The 15,307-nt window shown below is 33.7% G+C and overlaps 1 protein-coding gene across 2 annotated transcripts in view; it reads left to right on the top strand.

Annotated features, from left to right (window-relative positions):
* LOC145248044 (carnitine O-palmitoyltransferase 1, liver isoform-like) overlaps positions 1–15,307 on the top strand; it is a 124,277-nt gene that overhangs the window by 83,144 nt on the left and 25,826 nt on the right. Inside the window, exon 15 of one of the 2 annotated variants that reach the window (XM_080109776.1) lies at positions 1,912–1,974. The exons of the other annotated variant lie outside the window; for it this stretch is intronic. Within the exon in view, the coding sequence (XP_079965902.1) occupies positions 1,912–1,974 (63 nt within the window). The remainder of the gene's footprint in view (positions 1–1,911; positions 1,975–15,307) is intronic. 2 annotated transcript variants of the gene reach the window in all.

The following is a 15,307-nucleotide window of genomic DNA, read 5'->3' as shown; positions in this document are numbered from 1 at the left end:
CAAAGTAAGGTATTAAATTTTTATACCTTACTTTGTAAAATTTATAAAAGTACACTTTGAAGATAAATAAATTTCAAATTGAATCTTGTACCTTTATTTTTAAAGCCTATAGTAAAAACATTTTGTTTAATAATTTTCATACCTTGGATGAAATGCTTTTCTGACTTGTATATTAATGGGGAGACAATTCCAATATTTTCTGCAACTGTGATTCAATTATGATTCTGTTCTAAATTACCAATTCTGATTCTTTTGAGCTCTCAGTATATAGTTTTTTCACATTACTGTAATAACCCATGTAATACATGAATATATTTTCGCAAATATAAAAATACACTTGTGGGGGTGATCTATAGAGTTTAGCTTTACGGATAGCTTAAAATCAATAAATATTTATCATTTTATCATTAGTTCCAGAAATGGAAAAATTTAGTTTTGTAACAAAAAAATACAGATGTTTTTAATACCCCAAAAGTTATGATTTTTTTTGATTTCCACTTTCATTTGTCTGTACACACACACACACACATATAATCAATTCCAACTGTCTGAGTACTATATATATATATATATATATATATATATAAGAGGTTGTTATCTTCAAAGGTAAAGTAACCCAGGAAATATGAGATTAATACAAGAGTGCTCACAATACCAAAGTAGAGAAAGATATATTTTCAATTAGTTTTTACATAAGCAGTAATGTGTTGCTACACAATCATGAGCATGTTTTGATCTTCTAGTATTTAGTAACTAGACTTCTTCAGGCAATCACGCTTATATGAAAGCAAAGTCAGTAATGAAAATCAAGTCATCTTACAGTAAAAAAGCTATTAGGGAAAAGGAGGTGAGATTCAATTGTGTATAAAACAAGATTAAGTGGATGTGGATTTTGTCTGTGTTTGGGTGAGAGAATAAAATAGGTTGGAGTTTAAGAAGTCCGGATTGAGACAGGTTGGTGACAGCGAAATAACGGAGAGAGATTTTATCTGTGCACATGTATGCTCACTGTCCGTCTTAAAATCTAAATGAACTAGTCTATATTATTTAAGTTAAGGGGTAGGTGTGATTTTTTTTTTTTTCTTTTTTTGTATTTTGGTATCTTCTTGGGAAAAGGTTAAGATTGAAATCAGATTTCACTGTCCATTTTCACTACACCTCTGAACTAATAAGGATCCGTTAAGGGGAGGAGAAAAAGAAAAAGTAAGAGATGTAAGGAAGGAGAGAGGGGAAGAGACAACTGATTATTAATTAGCACTTGATCCATTGTATCATATTTGCAAGTAGAAAAAGAAAAACATTTAAGAAAATGTATTAAAAAATGTTGTTCCATCATCTCTTTAAACATCATTTTTGTTTCATTTTAAAGATTTTATTTAAAATTAAAATTTTCTTTCTTTTTGTTTTTGATTTTTTAGAATAGGATTGATTATTTGAACTTTTTAGACTACTGTTTTCATGTTGAGTTATTTTCACAATGTTATGGTTGATGTAACCTCCAACCTTTTCAGGTGTATCTTGTCAAACTCTGGGGAATCTGAGCAGGATTTCTAACAAAACCCTTTATTTAATGCACAGGGGTAGCATGCTCTCATTCTGTCGACCATTCTAAATATTAATGAATTGTATTTTGAGTCACTTGAGATGAGAACAGTAGTCCAGAGAATCCAAATAATACAATTTTTTTTTATTTTGTGATTTTTCTTTTTTTTTTCTCTTCTTGCACAACTACTTTACTAAACTCTGATAGTTTACACAATGTTCTTCTGCTTGGCTTTGAAATTATGTATATTTTTTTGTTTACATTTTATTTTTTCATCTGTGCATGCTGCTGCTGTTGCTACTACTATTACTACTATTCATACTAAAACCACACTGCACCATGCGTTGTCTGTTTGCATATATAACTAGGGCGGATGCACCAGTCTCCAGTCACTTGTGGGAATATGCTATCCATGTATCTACACAAGAAGGGTAACCAATCTCTCTTTACTCATTCTCTCATGATTTATGCACAAAACTTGGAAATTATTTAATTTTATCAAAGACTTTAAATATAAATAACTAGCTATATATATTCTCCATTATCTGAATGGAGATATACTGCCAGGTTTAGTGATCATTAAAAATAGTCATGTTTATTTTTTTTATATAGAAATTTAATAAATTGGTTTTAGTTTTTACACATTTTATTTTTATTAGTATTTTTAATTCTTATATTTTATTAAATATCTGATTAATAGTAAATAAAATAATTCAATATGAATTTATGAAAGTTATGTATAAGAAACACAAACACACTATTTTGTCTTATACTTTTATTAATACAGAGATAATGAACCATTTTTTGCAGAACATTCAAAAGTGAAATAGAAGTTTTGTTATGGTTTCAAGTTATTCTCATCCCCCCCCCTGCTCCTTTAATATTATCACTTCTAGCGACCCCCTAGCAGTTATAAAATACTGCAGATTATTCCCCTTGGCTGGGAGATGTGATTCCGCCATTATGGCTCTCGTTAAGAATATGGTGCCTGTATTATTAACAGTATACCAGTCTCTCCTCGCTTTTTCAAATACTCTTTCACTCCTTTCAATTTTATTAACTAACAGAAAAAAAAGCAAATGAACAGAATACTGCACCCAGAAATATTCGATGTCGAACCTATTGCTTTGAACTCTGAGAAATTATATAAGCACTGGAAACTGACTTTCAGAAACTATTTATCGACTATTAACAACAGCGAAATTGAAAACAACCCCAAAAACTTCTTCGCCTTAATTAACACTATTTCAGCTGCAGAGATAATGAGTGATGCCACAGACTACAATAGCACGATAGAGGCCCTTGTGCTGCTTACATTAACCCGACTAATGTTGTGTACAATAGGTACCTATTACTCACGAACAAAGTGCAACCAGCACAAACTATTGACGCTTTCCTGCAATGGTTGGGAAATATTCGCAAAGTTGTGCAATTCTCAAGCCGTAACTGCTGAAGAAAACAAGAGACTGTACATTTGAGACACTTTTGTCAGTGGCATCTCTTCCTCATCAATTCAACAACACTTGCTTGAGAAACCCTTCCTCACACTCTAAGAAACCCCTGCAATGGCCAGATCAGTGGAACAGGTGGGAAAACATTCGGAAAGCTATGAAAACAACTTTAATATAGCTGCTGCTGCAATTCCTTCGGAAGATGCCTATTTTAGCACCTATAAAGGAAAATACCAAACCTAAAAGAGTTTGCTTTTTCTGTGTAAATGCGTGGCATCCATGACTGTTATGCCAGGCTCGCGACGCCAAGTGTAGGAAATGTAAAAAAACATTAACATTAGACTAAAGTATGTAAATCTTCCTCTTCTAATACTGCTGTATTATTTGACCCTAACTCTCTGTCGCTTAGTCTTGCCTAACTCGTAACAGAAGCTAGACATAACATTCACTAAATGTGAAATAAATGGATATATGGTAAACGCGATAGTAGATTCGGGTAACGCGGGAACATTTATCAGCAAAATTACCACCAAAAACTGAAACTCTTTACTATACCTAAACAAAAAACTATAGCTCTGGCACACCCTGACCAACACGCCAGAATTATTGGCGAAACAATTGTAGACATTAAAATAAAAAATAAAACCTATCCTGGCATGGCAGTAGAAGTGATTGAGGATCTCTTCACGGACATAATTATCGGGAAAGACATCCTAAAAAAGTACAAAAGAATGACTCTGAAATTTAATGGTCCTGGGATGAACTCCTTATTGGAACTATTAATAAGAATGACCCTTTTCCATCTATAAACCTTCTTCTGCCTCCTTTATTTTCGCGCCATTCTCCACGTACAATTCCTATTACCACCAAATCATACTGCCACACCATCGTTGACAATATATTCATAAGAAGAGACTGCTAAAATGTTGAGAGAAAGTATAATAGAGCTCTCTTAGCGAGCTCAAGTTCTGGTGACCTCTAATGAAAATCACAAAGAAAGAATGGTTGTTGACTACAGTGATACCATAAATAGATTTACAGAACTGGATACCTATCCTATGCCTAACATCAATAAAATGATTGACGACATAGCACAGTATAATATATTTACAACACTCTACCTGAAGTCTGCCTAGCACCAAATACCAATAAGTCACACTGATCGGAAATACACAGCATTCGAAGTAAGTGGTAAACTTTACCAATTCACTCATCTTACTTTTTGTATTACTGATAGAGTAAGTGTGTTCCAAAGATGTCTCAATGATATCATAGATAAGGAAAAATTAACGGATACTTTTATGTAGACAGCATCACAATATGTGGAAGAAATCAAAAAGAGCATGACGACAATCTTCAAAGATTCTATGATGTAGCGAAAAGATATAACATCACACTAATGAAAGCAAGCGTGTCATTTCAGCTACCTCTATCACACTACTTGGATACACTATACAAAACAACCAAATTTCTCCTGAGTACCAAAGACTAAGACCTCTTCTCGAAATGCCACCCCCTCTAAACCTCTCATCTCAAAAACGAGTAGTCGGAATGTTTTTGTACTATAGCAAATTTATTAAAAATTTCTGACAAAATACTATTGCTTAACCAGAACAAGGAATTCCCACTGCCCCCCATCTGCCTTAAACTCTTTTCAGACATTGAAGAATGACTTAAAAATACTACCTTAATAACGGTTGACCTTGATAAAGAGTTTGAAGTAGAAACAAATGTAAGTAATTACTGCATAGCTGTTAAACTAAACCAACATGCTCAGCCAGTGGCATTCTTTTCATAGACGCTGAACCCGAGTGAAATTAAATATTATGCGGTGGGAAAAGAAGTGACCGCAAAAAGTGGCACCACTTTCTACTCAGCAGACGTTTCAAAGTCATTACGGACCAAAAGAGCATTGTCTAACAATAGTAGAAAATCTAAAATTAAAAATGATAAAATATGTCATTGGTGCATTAAACTGTTGCAGTTCAAATTTAGTATCATCTACCATCCAGGAACAGAAAATGCTGTCACTGACATGTTCTCTCACATCTCAGCTCTCTCTCACACTTTACAAGACCTTCGTGAGTTGCATATTCAATTAGGTCATACTGGTGTGACACTTTATCAGAATGAGGAATCTCGCATTCTCTGTAGACCAAATAAAAATCATAACCAACTTTTGCTCCTCCTGCCAGTATCTGTAACCAAACTTTTCCACTAGTAACAAGGGAACACTCATAACTACCTTTCCAGAGATTGAACATCAGTTTTAAAGGACCATTACCAGCATAACAAATACTTAATTACCATAATTAATGAGTATTCTCACTTTCTCTATAGGAACATATCGAGCAAAACCATCATCTGCTGTTTGAACTATTTTCTATTTTTGGTATGATATTGGAGTCATATATGAATCATATATGCTTGATATGATACATACGGACTGAGTTACTAACTTCCTAGTGGGAGAAATCAGTGACTTCTTACACGGAAAAGATATTAAGGTATTGCTACATCTAAAACAAGTAGATACCACCCAGAAGGTAATGGACAAGTTGAAAAACTTAATGGCACTTTATGGAAGGTCATTCAAATAATTTTGCATTCTAGCAACATGAAACTACTCTGTTGGGAAGACGTGCTACCTAATGTGTTCCACTTGATTAGGTCATTAAATTGTACTGCTACTAACGTGACTCCTCAGAACAAACTATTCAGGTATATCTGTAAATCCACTGCCGGGACTTCAATTCCTTCTTGGGCAAAACTGGGCCCTATATATGTCAGAAATCACACTAAAACTAGTCAACTCAACCCTCCTGTAACTCCAGCTACTCTGTTGGACATCAACCCTTACTATGCTCATGTGTGTCTACCTTCTGGCGCTGAAACTCTTGTCAACTTGGGGACATAACTCCTAACTCCTTGAATGAAGAACATAATAAAAACTACTTTGTAAGCCCCGAGGCCTCTAAAGAACTACCTACTGATGGAGTGGTCGATGAGGTGAAAAAGAATTTCTTGCTCACCTCTGAAATATCAACACCTTCCAAGAATTAAGTACTAAGGATTTAAATTCTTGTGAATCCGTACGAAGATCTTCCAGAGTATGAAGAATTCCTAGTAAATATAAGGATTTCATAACTTGTACTGGACAGACAATTCTCAATTATCTCCTTTATAATCCCTTTCATATTTTTTCTCGAAGGGAAAATGTTATCGTTTTAGATTATTCTCACCCCCTCCCCTGCCCTTCTAGTATTATCACTTCCAGCTGCCCCTAGTGGTAATAAAATACTGCAGATTATTCCCCTTGGTTGGAAGATGTGATTCCACTATCATGACTCTTGTGAAGAACATGGCACGTGTATTCTTTTAGTTAATAAAACCAGTCTCTCCTCGCTTTTTCAAATACTCTTTCACTTCAGAAATGAATAAAATATTTTATAGATCTAAATTTTTATTACCTTTTTAGACCTAGATTTTTATTCTAAATTTGTGTAATGTTTTTACAGACTTTCTAAATTTGTGTAATGTTTTTATAGACATTCAAAATTTGTATCATTTTTAAGAGCTGTCATTTAATGAAATTTTCTATACTGCAAAATTAAAATCTGTATGTCCAGAATTTAGGTTATGAACGGTTTTGATAGCAGTCACATTTACTAATATAAGCTTTTGGTTGCATTGAAGTATTTTGGAACCATGATCTTTTGAATCTTTTAAAGAAGCACCTGATTTGATTTTATATTTATCTGATTTAAGCAGATTCCAAACAAGTAATTGAAAATTATAATCGATTCTAAAAACTTGATGGCAAGTTTCTCATTAAAAAGAATGGATTTGAGGTCTCCCAAAATCAGCAAATCTACAAAGGATATATTTAGATCAATACCAGTATATTTGACTTCCGGTGTAACCTTTAAACAAACAATTCTTGCACCCACACAGCAAATTTTAAAAAATTTTTATTAATTACAACACGTTCTGTATAGTAAATAAACTTTTTTTTTTCTTTTAATGAAAAATATTCATCTAACAAAGCATGTTATTTTTTTTTTTTTTATTTTTTTTTTTTTTTTTACAAAAAACTTTAAATAAAACTTCTTTAAACACTATTCGTTTAGAAATGTTTGGCTTTGGAAATATTTGTGATTAACAAAAGAAGTTTACAAAGATTTTGTAAGCAAAATGTATAAACAAATGAAAAAACATTTAAACAATACATATTTTTATTTACAAAACATTTTATAACTTAGTTTTATGAAAAGAATAAATTTTATTATTTACTTGTCTGTTCATGAGGGTAGAGTTAACACAGTGCATTTATGGCAGCACTTCAAAAGTCAACAATGACCAAGATTTTCTGATTCTCTCTCTTTTGATCTTATATATGGTTCAATGGGGAAAAAGGTGGCTGGCTACTTTTAATGCATCTAAAACCAAGCTTTTCATCATAATCTATCTAGCCCCAGTTGAAATGAATGGCTCTCGTCTTGGAGAAGCACCATGATTTACCAACTTCTGGAACTGAATTTCACTCCTGATCTGAAATGGAACACCTACACCAAATATGTTGCCAAGATCACTGGTAAAATGGTTGGATCATTGTACTGCTCCAGTAGATATCTCACTGCCGATGCACTTATACAGCCAAATACATCCTAAAATGGAATAGTGTTGCCACATCTGGGCAGGAGCTGTTCGGTTTCGAAACCTAGTGGGTGATGCCCTTTTCTCTTTCCCACAGAAGAGGCGTTGTGAGCCTATTTCTGCTCTCATTATTTTCATTGCAAGTGCTCGTCTGAGCTCCAATCTATGGTCTCCTCCCCTTACCAACTGGTGCTACCAGATCAGGCTGTCTTTTGGCTTCCTGATATGAAATGCACCTACTTTAAATTTCCGTTTTTGTTTTCTGTCCTCTTTTGTAAAACTTAAATATGTTCTACAAAAACAAAAAACAACAACCCCCCTCCCTCCCTCCCTCCCTCCCTCCCTCCCTTCCCCCCACATTCTTTTTTTTTCTTTTATTTTTGTCATTCCACCCCTACTTCCCTACTGATTCCCTAACTTAAAAATACCAACCAAAATAATAAGAACAATTAAACTAAAGTCCATAAATAAATATTTAAAAAAACAAAAACAACTGGAAATGAAAAATTTTTCAAATTGATCAAGATTCCACTAGACTCTGTCGGCAGGGCATCAGAATATGCCGACTGCCCCCCTGCAGAGAGTAGAAGTCCCTCAATGGGGCTACCTGTTGGCCGTGGGTAGCGACCCATAATGCCATTAGGACGGGATCCTGGTGGTTGAGAGACTTGGAGGTCAGGTTTTAGTACCCCCACTTCCCAACACACCACTTTGGCCCTTACTGGGCTAGACGGGCGGTCGGATGGGCCCGATCCGATCAATCGGCTGGTCACATCTAGCGTACCACTTATACATAATATAACCTACACAAAACCTAAATGCTACACAACATTCTCCCATCGACACAGATCGATAAATAAGTGGTGAAAGCGGCGGCTAAGGGTCAATTGTATATAATGAATAAAAACTAGGCATGGCTGTTTTCCTGTAATATTTCCCATTTTCTACTTGGATGAGAAAAATTAAGAAACACAAATGCTCGAAATCTAGATTATATACAAGTATACCATTTCTGTAACGCTGTTGTAGCCAGGGCGAATGGGTTTCCCCCCTGTGTGCATCCCAATTAGGGCTCCGAGGTTGGTAGGGAGCAGAAATAATAAACCCACAAACAATCCTAATGAGTTACAAAACACCAAGTAAAAAAAGACTGCTAGACACTTCGGATAGTGACTCGACTGAGGAACAAGATATATATCCAAATTTTATAATAATGGAATCCACTGAAGAAACACCATTAACCAAACTTTCCCCCTTTAAGATAGAGAAAATATTATCTAAAAATATAAAACCCAAAATGGTTAAAAAATTAAGAAATGGCACTTTGCTAATAGAAATCCTCACAAAACCACAAGTGGATGAACTCCTAAAATGGAAACATTTCGATAATATAAAAATAAAAACATACCCCCACAAAACACTGAACATATGCAAAGGAGTGGTAAAAAGCTGTGAACTTTCACTTTGTCCCATTGACGAAATACGTTCATATCTGAAAGAACAGAATGTAACAGACATTAGACGAATTCAAATTTTAAAAATGGAGAAATGATAAACACACACACACACGTACATACTAACCTTCTATAAACAAAAAATCCCACCAGAAATAAAAATAGCCTATGAGAAACTGAAAGTCAAAACTTACATCCCCAACCCACTGCGTTGCTTCAAATGTCATAAATTTGGCCACCATCAGAATCAATGCACACGCCACCCAGTGTGTGGAAGTTGCGGAGAAAATGACAACCATACCAACTGTCAAAAAACTCCCAAATAAAATGTAAAGAAAATCACAGTGCCTACTCCAAAGATTGTGAAATTTGGAAAAAAGAAATTACCAAAATTAAACACACGCTAAGCATCACCTACCCAAACGTAAGGAAAAAAGTTGAAACAACCAAATATTCAGAAATAACAAAAAAGAATACTCCTAATACTAATAAACACAACAACAATTATCACACAGCAAACTTAGATATTAAAATCCAAGACCTCACCAACCAAATCAAAATATTAATAAACACAATTGAAGAAATGAAAAAAATAAATATAGACAAAACCTCACTGGAACCAAAAATCCAAACATCACACCCAATAGAAACAACCCCTTTAGCCGAAAAAGAAAACAAAAAAAAGCAAACACCAAAAAACATACCAGAGGAAAAAAGAAACAATATAGCAGAAAAAAAAAATTCAACGGACAGGTCATGTTCACTCTCCAGGCCAAAAGACACTCCCCTGGGTGTTTAGAAAGAAGTAGACATGTCGAAGGATCCCCCGGAAAGAAGGGGCCGGCGGAACAGTGAAACAACCTCTGCGGCGTATGAACCTAAACTCCCCAACACACCACAACCACGACAGTGCTCACAATCCAAAAGTAGAGATAAACAAAAAAACACTATGTCTCTAGGACTCAAAAACCAAGAAGTCATGGAGACTGAGGAATCAAAAGATATTCCTCTTACCCCATGAACCTATAAATGACGATAAATAAGCAAAAAAAATAAATAAAAACAATACCCATGCAAAACCTTACAAATCATAACAAAACATTCCTACAATGGAACTGCAGAGGACTAAAACCTAATCATGAAGAAATACTAGAAATCATCAACAAACATAATTCAGCAGCAAAATATGTCTACAAGAAACGCTAAAAGAAAATATGTCTACAAGAAATGCTAAAAGAAAATATGTCTACAAGAAACGCTAAAAGAAAATATGTCTACAAGAAACACTAAAAGAAAATATGTCTACAAGAAACGCTAAAAGAAAATATGTCTACAAGAAATGCTAAAAGAAAATATGTCTACAAGAAACGCTAAAAGAAAATATGTCTACAAGAAACACTAAAAGAAAATATGTCTACAAGAAACACTAAAAGAAAATATGTCTACAAGAAACACTACTCAAAAAAAATCACAACTACAAATTCAAAGAATATAACATGTACGACAAAACCCATATAGCTACAACAAATAGAGCAATTTAGTGTCCATACTAATCAAAAACACTATACATCACACAATCCTCCAATTAAACACTGAACTACAAGCAATAAGACTAACGGCTAACCTACACCGCAAAATCATAATCTGCTCCATATACATTCCACCAAATCAGCCAATAAAAAAAAAATAGACATGCTAATTAACCAACTCCCACCCTCATTTATAATAATGGGAGATTTTAATGCGCACAGCGACCATTGGGGAAGTAATCAAAACAACAACAAAGGCAATATAATAAATGAAATCCTAAATATAACAAACCTATGTATACTAAAAAATGGTAAAAATGCCTACATGGATCCATGTCTGCAATAGACTTAACAATATGCACTCCATCCATTTATATGGACTTCCATTAGGGTGTACTAGAAGACCAACACGGAAGTGATCACTATCCCATCATACTTAAAAGTAATCAAAAAATATCGGAAGAAAAAGTCCCAAAATGGAAATTACATAAAACCAACTGGGAAACATTTACCAATCTATGCAGAACAGAATTAGACACGAACATTCTAAATAAAGAAGAACCACTAAAACATTTCACACAAACCTTAAACAATATTGCCACCAAAACAATACCCAAAACTTCAACAAACCCCACAAAAAAATCAAACCCTTGGTTTAATGAAACCTGCAAAAAAGCTGCCAAAGAAAGAAAAAAAAAACACTTTAAAAATTTAAACAAAAACCTACAACAATTAACTTACAAAAATATAGAGAGATACGTGCCAAAGCATGATACACCATAAAACAAAGCAAAAAAACATCCTGGAAAAACTGTTTCACAGCTAAACAACCAAACACCAACTAAAAAAACATGGAATGTAATAAAGAAAATAGCTGGAAAAGAAACACAAAATACCATAAACTATTTAATTAAAACTGATGGAACAAAATGCATGAACAAAAAAGAAATAACTAATTTACTAGCTGAAGAATTCTACAAAAATTCATCAAACAAATAGTACTCAACATCATTCCAAATTCATAAAGAAACAGCAGAAAGAGAAAAACTTAATTTTACAACTAATAACAAAGAAACATACAACATACCATTCAACATACAAGAACTAAAAAGAGCAATAAATAAAAGCAGGAATACAACTCCAGGCCCAGACAATATACATTATCAATTCCTAAGACAACTACCAGGGTCATGTTTGAAACTGTTGCTTGACATATATAACAAAATATGGAACACAGGAGAAATATCAAAATCCTGGTTTGAATCAACCCTCATACCAATTGCCAAACCAAATAAAAATGCAAGTAACCTAACCAGTTACAGACCCATAGCCCTAACCAGCTGCCTCTCCAAAACTATGGAAAGGATGATAAACAACCGCTTAATGTGGTACCTGGAAAAAAACAACTTCTTATCAAAATATCAGAGTGGATATAGACAAAAACAAAGCACAAACAACCAAATAGTACAACTAGAATCATTTATTAGAGACGGTTTCGTATGCGGACACCAGGTGGTGGCAGTCTTTTTCGACATCCAAAAAGCCTACGATACAACCTGGAGATATGGAATTCTAAGAGACATACACAATATGGGAATAAGAGGAAATATTTATACAAAACTTCCTGTCTCAAAGATACTACAAAGTACGACAAGGAAACACACTATCAGATCAATACGAGCAAGAAGCAGGAGTGCCACAAGGTAGCATATTATCCACCACCTTATTCTTAATTAAAATAAATGAAATCACACAAATTTTCGACGCACAATTTGAAAGATCATTATTTGTAGATGACTTTTCAATTGCATATTCTGCATTAAATATAACAATTGAAAGAAAGATGCAGCAATGCTTAAACAAAATAGAAAACTGGATCAATAAAAATGGATTAAAGTTGGCACAAAACAAAATTGTCTGTATTCATTTCTGCAGAAAACAAAAATATCATCTGGACCCACAACTACAAATACAAGGAAACCCAATCCCAATAGCACAACACACGAAATTTCTAGGTATTACACTGGACAATAAACTTAATTTCAATATGCATATCACTAACTTAAAGCAAAAATGGCAAAAAGTAATGAAAATTTTAAAAGTAATATCAAAAACACTGGGGAGCAGACAAAGACACAATGTTAAAAATATACCAGGCACACATAAGATCAAAATTAGATTACGGATGCATCACATATAGCTCCACGCATAAATCCTATCTCCAAAAATTATCAACCATACAAAACCAAGGATTAAGACTTAGTCTGGGAGCATATCAAACATCACCCTAGAAAGCCTATACATAGAAGCCAATGAACCCCCTCTACATTTAAGATGGCAGAAATTAATAATACAATACGCAATAAAACTACAAAGTGATCCAAACAAACCAACATACGAAAAAACCTTCAACCTACAATATACAAACTTTTATACTAGCAAACCAAAAAACATACCTTCTTTCGGATATCACATGAAAGAAATATTAACTCAAATTAACGAAAACCTTAATAACATAGTCACACACACAGTAAGCAACAAACCACCATAGACTTTGAAAGATCCAAGCACTGATCTGACTCTTACTAAATACCAAAAAAACAATACCAACAACTTAATAAATAAAAGCCACTTCGGCAAACTCAAAGAAAAGTACCTACAGCACAAAGAAATATACACTGATGGAGCCAAAACAAAAAAAAAGGAACAGGTGCAGCATGTACAGATGGACAGAACCATCTCCAAATAAGACTTCCCATCAACGCATCAATATACACAGCAGAACTACAAGCAATCAAAATGGCACTTGAATTAAGGACGACAATAAGAAAAAATTCATTATATATACCGATTCTTTGTCATGCATCTTAGCTCTAAGAGGAGAAGAACTAGAGCATCCTTATATATTAGATATAATGAACAAATACAATGAAATTATTGAAAAAGGTAAAGAAATAATCTTAGCCTGGATACCAAGTCATGTTGGTATTCCAGGCAATGAAGAAGTTGACAAATTAGCCAAAGAAGCCATTAGCAAAAATATAACAAACATCAAAATACCATACACAGATTTCAGCAGAAAAATAAGGGAATATAACAAAAATAAATGGCAAACAGAATGGGACACATATACCCAAAACAAACTACACGAGCACCAACCCATAATAAAACAAAAACAAAACAATAAAAAGACAAAGAGAAAATATCGTTCTAAACAGAATCAGAATCGGACATACCAAATTAACACACTCGCACCTAATCGAAGCAACAGAAAAACCAAAATGCACTTTCTGCGACAAACAGATGACAATAAAACATATTAACAGAATGTCAAAAATACGAAACTATCAGAAATATTATACAGTAAACGAAATCAAAGAATTGTTTCACAAGGTAACACCATACCAAATCATCAAATACTTAAAAAAAAAAAAAAAATACAACTCTTCAAATCACTTTAAACCGTAAAAACTCAAAAAGTTTTAAAATACATAACTCGAAAAAAAACCCAAAAACAAACAACAAAAACTATCTCAACTAAATACATAGCTTGGCATTAAATGACCTACAGTGGTTAATATGCCGTAAAGCCCCAATAAACCAACCAACCAACCCCTTACCAAACTTCCATAAAAAGCACTCAACTATCTACAACCACTATCAACAATTTTCCCCACTCTCTATCTGTGCCTAATTCTAAACGCAGAATCCATGAAGCAAGCTTCTTTCCTAGAACTGCTCACATGTGGAACACTGTTCCATTCGTGTGCTTCTCAGCCAATTACAATATGGTAGCATTCAAGTCCAATGTAAGCAAGTTCTTGTTGAGACGTCCTCTTAAATGATTCATAATCTATCCAATCTACACCATTAACGATTACTAAACTACCACCTTACATTCACTAACCCTTACCCTCGAGTGGCCTTCAGGCCTTGATAAGTGGTGACTACCTTATAAAAAAAAAAGGGTTGGTTTTTAATGTGGGGTGGGGTAGAATAAATTACATATTTACAAGGAAGAAATAAAGCCTTAAAAATACATTTTTATTTACACAACTTTCTAATAAACAAACCAAACAAATATTAAGAAAAAAAAAAACATTGCAGTGATTGTGTATCTATTTACTTGCTCCTTTTCATGAGGAGATTGGACAAAGTTGGTTTAAGAGCAAAGTGTAGTATCTGTTTTGAAACCACTTTATTTTTCTGTACTCCTTCAGTGAAAGACAATCCTTCTAGATTGGGGCAATTTTAATTTTTGTCCCAATCCATAGTACTCCTTTTTTGAGAACTAGATTTTTCCTACATTAATAACTGAGGCATCCTGGATTGGAACAAATATGGAAATTGTCTCAGTCTAGGACAGCAATTTTATTATACACACTTTACAAAATGAAAAAATGTTTTGCAAAACATTTTCTAAATAATTTTTTTTTAATTTAAAAAAAAACAAAAAAAAAACTACAAAGTTTCAACATGCACAAATATTGTTTGTTTAGAGATTCAACCAAAAGCCAAAGGCACTGGTGTCAACCCAAATGCATCCTTTTCATATTTGCTGGTTCTGGGTTGCTTTAAATCTTTATCCAAAAGAGTGAGAACTTAACACGCTTAAAAATAATTTTGAGCTCATAACTTATCTGTTTTTACACAGTTTTAATGTTATTAATCGCT

This window comes from Euprymna scolopes, chromosome 26 (genome assembly GCF_053919585.1).
Source record: "Euprymna scolopes isolate OS-2025 chromosome 26, ASM5391958v1, whole genome shotgun sequence".
In the NCBI taxonomy this organism is placed as follows: Eukaryota; Metazoa; Mollusca; class Cephalopoda; order Sepiida; family Sepiolidae; genus Euprymna; species Euprymna scolopes.
The sequence above is the reverse complement of the archived record's forward strand: the minus strand, read 5'-3'. Positions and strand labels throughout refer to the sequence as shown.